This window comes from Piliocolobus tephrosceles, chromosome 10 (assembly GCF_002776525.5).
Source record: "Piliocolobus tephrosceles isolate RC106 chromosome 10, ASM277652v3, whole genome shotgun sequence".
In the NCBI taxonomy this organism is placed as follows: Eukaryota; Metazoa; Chordata; class Mammalia; order Primates; family Cercopithecidae; genus Piliocolobus; species Piliocolobus tephrosceles.
The window spans coordinates 93,768,710-93,781,083 of NC_045443.1; the positions used below are offsets into that span (position 1 = coordinate 93,768,710).

Sequence of the window (12,374 nt, forward strand, 5' to 3'; positions counted from 1 at the left end):
GGGGGGGGGGGGGGCGGGCACCTGTAGTCCCAGCTACTCGGGAGGCTGAGGCAGGAGAATGGCGTAAACCCAGGAGGTGGAGCTTGCAGTGAGCTGAGATCCGGCCACTGCACTCCAGCCTGGGCGACAGAGCAAGACTCCATCTCAAAAAAAAAAAAAAAAAAGTTGGTTGAGCTGTACAATTATGGTTTGTGTACTTCTCTGTATATCTAGTATACATTAATATGTATGTTTATCTATCCAGCACATATCTAGTATATCTATATATCTAGTATGTATTTATATATCTAGCATGTATTAATATTTACCAAAAACAAAATATACCTTAAATCCTATTCCAATATGCATTCTATTGAATGCATCTTAAGGATTCCAATAAACCTTTAAGAATGGGAAATAATAAAATCGAGAAGGCAATATAATAAAATTTAGCTATTCCAAGGTCAAATATAAAAGTTAATTCAAAATGTTTACACCCAGAAGAATCAAACAAGCAGATCTGATTGATGGTGGAGGTACAGGAGACCAAAAACTTACTAAGGAAGCTCTACGAGACCTTCGACTCATTGGTTGGTCAAATGGTGGACTGTTAATCTGCAACTTTTCAAGATACCCATCAGGTATTCTGATGTCGGCAGGCAGCGATAACCGCTTATTTAAATCCTTTAAAAAAAAAAAAAAAAAAGGTAATCAAAAATAGAAAAGGCAAGGGCATTTGGCTTTTGTATTCATAGGCTCTAACATATTATTTCTTAGCGATAAGTAACTGTAAAGTTTTATTGCAGTTGCAAAGTTACCTACATGGATTATATGTGATACACTCATGGCAAAAACATTTACTGATTTACTGTAAGCAAACGTATACAGCGAAGTGTTACAGAAATGAAATTTTGCAACCCCAGTAATTTTTAAGTCCTTTCACTGGTAAATTAAACTTGAAATTTACTTTAAAATTATTATAGTAAGAATAGGCAAAGACTACCACAAACTCTGTGATCAGTTTAAATAACTAACCAAGTACATATTATAAGATCTTGTATGCAACATGGGGAAAGAGAATTATATTTATTACTGCCATGTTAATGGCATTTCTACTTTATTTAATTATACAATGCGAGCTGGGAGAAACTTGAAAAGAATCTTGCCTATAATATTATCACATCAAGAAATTTAAGCCCTATAAAAAGAAATTCCTCCTATTCATAACAGCAACCAAATCATGAAACAGAATGGAGAGGTATAGGAACTGCATAAATATTTACTGAGAAATATAAGACTTAAGTATAAAAACATACAATGCCACCAAATTGTAAGAATAAGTAATGAAAAGATACTGGTCCTCCCTATATTAATCTTATAAGTTATATAACCACTAAGAAAACACAATAAGCTTATTCTTAGAACAAAATAAAATGCCTAAAATGTATCGATAATAAACAGAAAAAAATCCAAAAACATTCTATAATAAGAAAGAGTATATGTGTATATGGGGGAGGGATACAGAAATAAGTCTTTCCAGATATTAAAATATACTATAGATCAGGTGCAGTGGCTCAAGCCTGTAATCCTAGCACTTTGGGAAGCCAATATAGTGAAATCCAGTCTCTACAAATAATACAAAAAAATTAGCCAGGCATGGTGGTGTGTGCCTGTAGTCCCAGCTCCTTGGGGGGCTGAGGTAGGAGGATCACTTGAGCCCAGGAGGTTGAGGCTGTGGTAAGCTGAGATCCCACCACTGTACTCCAGTCTGGGTAACAGAATGAGGCCCTGTCTCATAAAACAGAAAAAAATATATACTATAAAAAGAATATAATCTAGAGCATGCCTCCTTGGTGGTGGGGAAACAAATTACAGCTCAATGAAGAATGAGAAACTCCAGATACAGATCCTAATACTAAATAAAACAAATGATTTTAATAAAAATCATCTATAAGGTGAAGAAAAACAAGAAATATTTTCATTAGTATTGTGTCACATAAATATATCATTGATTTCAACAATTGAAAATGTTAATTTATCATTTAGAAAACTGATTAAGTTTTCCTTAACTGATCAAGAAGCAATCCTTTTATAATGAAAATATAACCAACCAATAGGAGAGATACCCTAATCATCATCTCAACAGCATCAAAAAAGCAACAATACTTTTATTTCAAAACATGTTCAATTTTTTTTGCAGAAACCTATTTTAGTTTACAGTATGTACTGAAATAGCAGGAACGATCAACTTATGTCCTCAAGGTTAAGGTTATACCACAACACTTACAAAGCAAAGAAAATGAATTCTTCATCCTTTTACATGGAGAAATAAATGTGCTTCAGAGATTAGTAGGTATAGTGAACCACAAAGGAAAGGACACCCCCTTTTATAATATAATGCAAGAAAAAAAGCTGTGTATTTTATTTATACCTCTTAAAATTTGAAATAGAGAAAACAAAATGCTAATTACCCAAATGAATCTCAAAAATATAATTAAAATAATATTTTCTAAAAAGAAGACATTGCTAATATATCATCCTGTATTTCCAGAATTTTTGAAAATTCACTTCTCCTTAATGGAGAACCTAAAATAACGTTTCACCAAAAATTAAAATAAATGTTTCACAGAATGGGAACAACTATACTGCACATCTATATTGGGATAAAAATGTTAAAAGGTGAAATATTTGCAGACTGCAATTTATGAATGCAAAGAAGTAACTTTCTTACAAGTGTCACATGTCTTCATGAAAATTTTTAAATGGGCATTAACTCCACTTGATATGTATGTATATTAACATATACCAACACACATATTCACAGGTATATTTGTATTTTTTAAATGATTACCTCCATCGAGATCCGTCTATGTATACGATTTCTGAGACAAACACCTGTAGGTGACTGGACTTCATCAGATGATGTCCCAGAAGCTTGGTCACTCTCACCATCTGATCCCATTTTTAGATTTTCATGAACAATATCTATATCAAAAAATGACACATTAAAAGAGATAAACTATATTCTAATATATAATTTATTATCACTATGGGTAAAATATAGAAGGCCAATAAATAAAAATCATAGCATAAAAGTCATTTACATTCTAGGTGCCACAGGTATGCAGTTAATAGATGAAAATATGACTCTAATGTCTTAAAATAGTAGTATGAAATTTTTTTACACTTTCAAATTATGAAAAAAATTAACATTCAAGTTATTATCAAGGGTTGAGTAATATAATATTACTATAATATATTATACTGAGTTTATAATATAAACTGCAAATAATCTCTCTGAGAATGAGCCAGTGCTCTCATTTTCTAGATCTGGGAACTGAGACTTGAGAGGTTAAATGACTTTCAAAAGGTCACGAGGCTTGGACGCAGAGCTGGAATAGATGCCTGGTCATTTGCCTCTTATTTAGTATTCTTTCCACTAAATAATGTGTCACTGGGTCTATGGTCAAATGGAGCTAATTCTTTCAATATTCTTTAAAACACCTCTTAAAAGCTGCTAATGCAGTTTCTCCTCCCTGCACCCTCAGTGTTAAAAATAAAACAAAAAATTATTTGCTGAATATCTACTTTGGACGAGAATTATAAAAACAAGTTTATGATCTTCAAATACTCAAAAATCTGTTCAGAGCAAAAACATATTAGAGTAAAGGTGGGTTATGGTACGTTTAATAGAGATAAAAGTTAAATGGAAGTTGGGCGAGGAAGATAAATTTCATTTGAAAATATTAAAAACAAACATACACTGTTTTCTTTCTTTCTTTCTTTCTTTTTTTTGAGACAAGGTCTTGCTCTCTTGGCCAAATCAGAGTGCAGTGGCACAATCATGGCTCACTGCAGCCTCTACTTCTCAGGCTCAGGTAATCCTCCTGCTTCAGCCTCCCAAGTAGCTGGGAGTACAGGCACCCACCATATCTGGTGTTTTGTTTCGTTTTATTATTATTATTTTTATTTATTTTTTTATTTTATTTTTTTGTAGAGACAAAGTTTTGCCGTGATGTTCAGGCTCATCTTGAACTTGTAGCTATTTATGCCTAGTGTTCCATTATTGGAACGCTAAGCATGTGGGAGTTATTTATATCCTACTGCTCAAGGTCATCACCAAGGTTCGATTGCAAAAATTCAAAAAACTCCAACTTCAGGAATCCACCCACCTTGGCCTCCCAAAGTGATGGGATTACAGACGTAAGCCACCACACCTGGCCAAGTTATATACTTACATACCTGCATTTGTCAGTCATTCTCTAATAACCTAGCAAGAAGAGTATACCAGAAACAAATGCTAGATCTCTAGAACTCCTCTCTTGCCACTATTACTTTCTATACACGTATTCATTTTCCAGAAAGAACCATGTTGTTTCACGCTGCATTGCTTTAACACACTCTTTTTCTCATTTTTAAAAGATGCCTTTTCCTATTTTATCAAACTTGTGAGATCAGGCTTAGTCTTCAAAACTATGCTCATGTGTCATCACTCAGTGAAGTCTTTTCTAATCTCAGACACAGTTGACTACTGTGCCCCCACCCACTGCACTGAAGAACATTTTTTTGTGCATATGATTTTATAAGATCCTTGGGGATGGGATTTAGCTTGCTCACTTTTCTATTTCCAGAACTTAACCAACCGTCTGGCACTTAGAAGGTGCTTAACAAGTATTCAAGGGAACTGCGTATTAACTAACAATCAAGGAATGGCCTAGATAACTAGATCTCTTTTTCAAATGAAGTTATATGAAATATCAATGTGTGAGACAACTGAAAATAGTATTTTATAAGTATGTTAACTTTTTAAAATATTTACATATAAAATTATGAGAACTGCTTAAATTAAGGAGAAATCTGAACTCAAGGGTCTCATATCAACTCTATCTTAGAACTCACTTTATGTCTGTATTTTTGTCTTGGTTAACTCAATATTGAGAAAACTCCAATTAATATTCATAAGCAGTTGCAAATGGTAATGGATTTTTAATAGCTCAATATGTAATCTAAGAATACACTTCAGTCAGTTATGCTGAGATTTCTGGAGAAATTTTATGGTGATATGTGAACAAAAAATTAATTTGGCAGCAAAAGTAATGTATTGGTGATTAATTCCTAACCTCTTAAAATTTGATATATAACACATCTGAGGTCACATAATCTTTTCTGTCACACCTTCAAAATGTTAAAAATAATTTAATGATGCTTTCCATTTCTAGTGAGATATGAAAATCTTCCTTTCCTCAAGAAAATGTTGACTAAAATATAGTATTTTAAAACTTACAGCTGAATGTGCAAGAATGTATCAATAATACCTAGGAAGCAAAAACAAAGAGAGGACTGAAAACCCAAAGCTGTTATGCATAAACTGACTCTTACCACTGTCTTGGGAGAGGCTGCTGATCTTGATGAGAAGGTCCCTGGGTTTACCTTCCACATTGGGATAAATAATGAAGCCCTGGGTTTCTGAGTTACAAGTGAGACCTTCCCACAGAAAGGCTCAACTCCCAAAGTGCTACACCTTTGAGACTTAAAAAGTACACTTGAAAAAAAATCTGTCCTGTTGCACAAGGAACTGGATGACAAAGAAAGCTTACTAATCTCAGACTGTGAATAAATACTTGAGTACCATCTGACCCAAACAAGAAATTACTCATGTCATTAACAAACAAGTGTAATTCTGACATGATTACCAGTTGGTATTTTCATTTCCATCAAGACAAATGTGAAACAATGAAGGCTTGTCAGAATTTTACTCATCTGTCGGGCGGAGAGGGATATCTTTGCTGATCAGGTAATGTAACAGCTGCATATACAATATACTTTTCTCCTTCAGCACAATACTCTTTAAATTTAATCTGCATTACTAACATTTTCAATACACTGTCTTAATTCTAGAACAAAGGTCTAGACCAAGTGTGGCATTTATATGGCCCATGAGCTAAAATGTCTTTTGTATTTTTAAAGGATTATTAAACAGAGAAGAATATGCAATGGAGACTATATGTCCATAAAACCTAAAACATTTATTACTAACTATCCCCTTAAAAAAAGGGTTTGCAAACCCCTGGTCTAGAAAAACAAGAAAACAATAAGCCAAGGCCTGATCTATAGTGTTTTCTGACTTCTTTCTTCATGGACAACTTCAGGCTACCAACATGACAACACTGAACATATGGTTGGGAAGAAATGTGCAATAGCACACCATTATATGGTGTTTTTGACTATAGAGATAGAACAGAAAAAAATAATCCCAATGGCACAGGTAATAGTTAAAAGTGGTTAAAAATTAGGACTTTTGAGTATTCATTACTTTTGTTTTTAATTTAGTTTATTTGTAAACTTATATAATTTAAAAGTTAATAGCTATGTTTAACAACCCGGTTTGCAAAGTTCCTGAAAATTTAACAATCGTCTCTCGTGAACTAGTATGAGCCAACTCCAGCACACCATTCTGTAGAGATACACCTACAGAGATAAAGGCAATATGCATTTCTCACAGAAAAAAACCTCACTGTAGATAAGCTCACACTCCCAAAATTAAACAAACACATTTGGAAACAATATACTATCCCAAGAGTAAGCACATGAAATGTGCAGTAGAATAAAACCCCTAGGAGTTTCAGTAAATATAATTATCTAAGAAGACTATTTTTAAAATCAAAACATAATAGGACAGGTGTGGCGGCTCATGCCTGCAATCCCAGTACTATGGGAGGCCAAGGCAAGTGGATTACTTGAGTCTAGGAGTTCAAGACCAGATTGGGCAACATAGCGAGACCCCGTCTCTTAAAAAAAAAAAAAAATTAGCCAGGCGTAGTGGCATGCACAGGTAGTTCCAGCTACTCAGGAGGCTGAGGTGGGAGGATCATTTCCGCCTGGGAGGTCAGGGCTGCAGTGAGCCTCAATGGCTCCATTGCATTCCCCTCCAGCCTGGATGACAGAGTGAGACACTGTCTAAAAAAAAATAAAAATAAAAACGTAAGACATCATCAAAAAAGGCCAGAGGAATAAACAAATATAAACAGAAACTTGCAAATTTTTTTTCTTGGATATTTAAAGACGTAATGACAGAAGAAGAAACAATTCGGCTGATAACCATATATGCTAATCATTGCACTAGGCTTTATATGGTGATGATCTGAAAAGTTACTGAGGCATGACCCTAAAATAAACACCATCCCAAATTGCCATTCATCTTGAAATACTGCATCCATTTATCATGGGTTTCATTTCCCTCCTGATGGACAGGTTTTTCAAATATTACTTCTCTGTACTGTCAGCACTACTACTTCTCTAGAACTTTCCATCTTTCTGCTATTCCTCTTGATCTCAACTTGATTTTTATCTGACAGAAGAAACCAGATAATAAAAGTTGCTGACTTTTATACAACTAAAACTTAACAATGTACGTGACGTATAATCAGAAAGGTAAACACAATAGACAAGTAATCAAATTACCTAATCTGCTTCCATTTCTGGGCATTGCCATGAAGGAACCAAGGCTCCCTCCAATAACACTGTGTGGTCTCCGCAATGGGGGCTTCTTGAAAGATCCTGTGTACTGGTGGAGGAAGGAATGCATGCTGTGAGACGTTGGAGGCCTGCCATTCTTCACAATAGGCTCTGTAGTTCATAGCATTCAAAAATCATTCCATCATCAGCCCAAGATCCAGGATCACATGAGAAGGATTGGGAAAGCAAAACAGAAAGCAAAACAAAAAGTTGTAACAGAGATTATTACATTTAGCCTCATTGCTTTGCTTACCTATACACAGTACTAAAATTAAAATAGTTTCTCTGAAAAAAATACTTAAGAAAACACTTGAATATTTTAAGTTGGTCTAATAACCATCCATTTCTTATATAATCAAAAGCGGCTAAGAACCACAAAACTACTAATATACCTAACCAAATTTTCATCCATTTGTTTATTTTAGTGTATCTCAAGAATGTTTCCATACCACTCCTCCATTTACTCACTACCTGTGTGCCTTATTTTAAGCATGCTTGGCTGCGCACGTGGCTTACAACTGTAATCCTAGCACTTTGGGAAGCCGAGGCAGGCAGATCACCCAAGGTCAGGAGTTTGAGACCAGTCTGACCAATATGGTGAAACTCCATCTCTACTAAAAACACAAAAATTAGAACAGCCGGGCACGGTGGCTCAAGCCTGTAATCCCAGCACTTTGGGAGACCGAGACGGGCAGATCACGAGGTCAGGAGATCGAGACCATCCTGGCTAACACGGTGAAACCCCGTCTCTACTAAAAAATACAAAAAACTAGCCGGGCGAGGTGACAGGCGCCTGTAGTCCCAGCTACTCGGGAGGCTGAGGCAGGAGAATGGTGTAAACCCGGGAGGCGGAGCTTGCAGTGAGCTGAGATCCAGCCACTGCACTCCAGCCTGGGCGACAGAGCGAGACTCCGTCTAAAAAAAAAAAAAACACACAAAAATTAGCTGGGCGTGATGGCATGCGCCTGTAGTCCCAGCTACTCAAGAGGCTGAGACAGGAGAATTGCTTGAACCGGGGTGGCAGAGGCTGCAGTGAGCCGAGATCGTGACACTGCACTCCAGCCTCAGCAACAGAGCAAGACTCCGTCTCAAAGAGAAAAGAAAAAAGAAAAAAGAAATTAAGCATGCTTTAGAATATAAAAGACATGGTCCCAGCCTAAAGGAATTTACATCCCTGTTTGCTGGACATTCAAAATGGTATGTCAATTAGTGAATAAAGCAGAAGTACCTAAATACATATCAATACAAAGGCTCCAAGTTTATTCCCCCGAATTTGGGATTAATATAAAGAATTTTTAAACAATCACAGACCCATAACCAAGCAGAAACATTTAAAAAATATAATACTTAAAAGCTATTTAATTATGCATGGGGGAGAAACTGTTTTGTAATGTTTATTGGAAATCTCATGACTCCTTTCCACCTCCAAAGAAGAGCTCTGATACAGGTTAAAGATACATCTTGTGATACACAATTAATCTTCTATATTAGAATTCTGTTTATACTGATAGCAGCCAAGGAGTTTTAAAAAGAACTGGGCTGCTCTGAATACCTTCTTTTTAAAATGAAGCCAACTATTCTTCTGTAGCTAACAATCAGGCATAAAGATACCTCCTGATCAGGGAATTCCTCTGCCTGTAAAGGTTTCCCAACCAAGGACAGGCTGACAGGAGGAGCTGGCTACAAGCCTTAAAGTGAAAGGCTTTTCTCACAAGAAAATGTTAGGATCCGAAGAATAGGACCAGGGTATGGGCTCCAGAAAAATGGACCAAGAAGGCCATGTGGCCTGAGCCTCTACTAATACTGGTTGCCTGAAAGTGTAGAGGAAGGATGGGGCATGAAGGCCCAAAGGCTCACTCAAGGTCCAAGCTATCTAATCTGGGTCAAAGACCAGATGGGAGGTAGGGGCAAATGCCTACCGAGTAATACAGAACACGTGTCTAAAGTTTCCTGTGATCTATACATTCCTTGGAAGTACCTGAAAAGAATCTGGGGGTCTTAAATCTAGCAAAATAATCAATGATTTAATAACGAATAAGTAGGGGCTATCTGATATAAACGCATAAACAAATTACGAACAATGTGAGATAATACAAGCTACAGCATACAGTAAGATTTTTCTCAGCCAAGCATGATGGCGTGCACCTGTAGTCCCAGCTACTCAGGAGGCTAGAGTGGGAGGAGTTTGAGGCTGCAATGAGCTAAGATAATGCCACTGCATTCCAGCCTGGGTGGCAGAGTAAGACCCTGTCTCAAGAAAGAGAAAAGAAAAATGAAATTGTTTTTCTCTTTCTAGGTCATTTCACGTGTGAAATATCACAATATTAAAATATTAAATACAAATTATGCAAATACTTTGCCTACAGACAACACTTTAGTTGCTCTGTAAAGCTCTCCTGGAGAATATAGCTTGATTGTTCTGGAGAATATAGAAAAAAAATGGGGATCATAAGGACATACTATTTGATAAACACTACTCTAGACACTAGCCATCAACTGGTGAACAAAACAACTATTCTCAGAGTGCATAAAACCTAACAGGGAAAAAAACACACACACGAAGTCAGGTAATGACAGGCAATATGCAAAAGACTAAAATAGAGGGATGTGGAAATGAGTAACTAGTTATTTTACACTGTATACTGAGGAAAGTTCTCTCTGCTGAGATAATTTTAACAGAAATTTAAATGCAAGGAAGAGCCAGTCAGGGAAGATGGATAAGTTGTGGATAACAGAATATTCCAGATAGAGAAAAAAGCTACTGCAAAAGCTGACATACGGCAGGGTTTGACTTGTTAGAACAGTGGTCCTCAAACTTTAACATGCTTCAGAATCATCTTCAAGGATCTGTAAAACGTAAGATTGCTGGGTCTCACCCACAGACTTCCTGGTTCAGTAGGTCTGGGATGGAATCTAAAAATATGTGTTTCTAACAAATTCCCAGGCCCTGCTGACATTGCTGGTCCAGAGATCACACTTTGAGAACCACTGTGTTAGAGGACTAGAAAGAAGGCAAGTATAGCTAGAGTACCTAACCGTGCAGGGAACAGTGGTAATAGGTGAGACCAGAGAGGTAAGGAGGGAACAAGTCATTCAACATTTTATACTTCACCATAAAAGTTTGAATTTTATTCTCAGATTGGAGGCAGTTATGGTAGCTTTGAAGCAGGGGAGTGATATGATCTGATTCATGTTTCAAAAATATCACTGTGAAGGGTTAGAGATAGTAGGAGGTAAGGGGGTAGGGATGACTACAAAAGGGTAACGAGGTATCTCTTGTCATGATGAAATAGTTATCTTGACTGCAGAGGTTATACGAATCAACACAGGTGAGGACATGACACAGAACTATATTTAGACTTTATTCCAGTATCTATTTCCTGGGTTCTGTAGTTACATAAGATGGAACCACAATGGTGGGGGGGGACTGGGAGAACGGTACAAGTATGGGTCCTTTCTATATTATCTTTGCAACTTCCTTTGAATTTGTAATTATTGAAAATCATTTTTTAAGATACCACCTTCGTTGCTGTTTGAAAAACAGGCAATAGGGAATCAAGAGCAAAAGGAGATTACTACAGTACCCTAAGTAACAAATGTTGGTGGCTTAGACTAGGATAGCTGTACTGAAGACGGAGGGAAGCAGGCAAATTTAGGACATATTACAAAGGCAGAGAAGCAACAGGCCAGCAGACACGATTGCTAAATTCGTTTCACACACACTCCTACCACCCAGCTTTTAGTCAGCATTTATAGTAAAAACATCTATTCTAAGATTTTTTTTTTCTTTTTTTCCAGGCAGGGTCTTCCTCTGTTGCACAGGCTGGAGTGCAGTGGTGCAGTCACAGCTCACTGCAGCCTCAACCACCTGGGCTCATGTGATCCTCCCACTTCATCCTCCCCACCACAGCTGGGACTACAGGCACACACCATCACACCTGGCTACTTTGTGTCTTTTTGGTAGAGATGGGGTTTTGCTATGTTGCCCAGCTAGTCTCAAACTCCTGGGCTCAAGTGATCCTCCTAACCTCGATCTCCCAAAGCACTGGGATTACAATGAGCCACCATGCCTAGCCCCAAAATATTTTTAAATCTTTGCCAGATCAACTGTTAAAAATTTATGAAACATGATTTATTAATGGACTATAATTGGAATTGTGCATCAGTCACATCGATCGGGGTGCCCAACTCCTGGGTCACAGACCAGTACTGGTCCATGGCCTGTTAGGAACCTGGCCAAGAGGTGAGCAGTGGGCTAGTGAGCAAAGCTTCATCTGTATTTACAGCCACTCCCCATCACTCACATTACTGCTTGAGCTCCACCTCCTGTCAGATCAGTGGCAGCATTGATTCTCACAGGAGTACTAACCCTGTTGTGAACTGTGCGTGCGAGGGATCTAGGTTTTGTGCTCCTTATGAGAATCTAATGCCTGATGATCTGTCACTGTCTCCCACCACCCTCAGATGGGACCATCTAGTTGTAGGAAGACAAGGGCAGGGCTCTCACTGATTCTACATTATGGTGAGTTATGTAATTATTTCATTATATATTACAATGTAATAATAACAGAAATGAAGGGCACAATAAATATAATATGCTTGAATCATCCTGAAACCATCCCCCCAACCTCAGTCTGTGAAAAAACTGTCTTCCACAAAACTGGTCCCTGATGCCAAAAAGGTTGGGGACCTCTGATACAGATGACTATCATAATCATGAGTTTGTAAAAGTTATTTATGTGGTAGAAAATTGGAAGCCACAATGGTGGGGGTTGGGGGCAGGGAGGAGACAACAGGAAGGTAAAGGAGAGAAAAGAATCAGGGACAACACCTAGATTTTTAGTTTTCGTAACTGGTTAAGTGAGGAAAGTTTGAGGAGA

The 12,374-nt window shown here is 37.2% G+C and overlaps 1 protein-coding gene across 1 annotated transcript in view; it reads right to left on the reverse strand.

The window, feature by feature from the left end:
- The window catches only part of CDK17 (cyclin dependent kinase 17), a 118,509-nt gene that overhangs the window by 32,843 nt on the left and 73,292 nt on the right, over positions 1-12,374 (reverse strand). The window contains exons 3-5 of the mRNA XM_023231310.3: positions 7,441-7,605; positions 2,831-2,964; positions 538-663 (exon numbers count right to left, since the gene is read on the reverse strand). Of these exons, the coding sequence (XP_023087078.1) occupies positions 538-663; positions 2,831-2,964; positions 7,441-7,605 (425 nt within the window). The remainder of the gene's footprint in view (positions 1-537; positions 664-2,830; positions 2,965-7,440; positions 7,606-12,374) is intronic.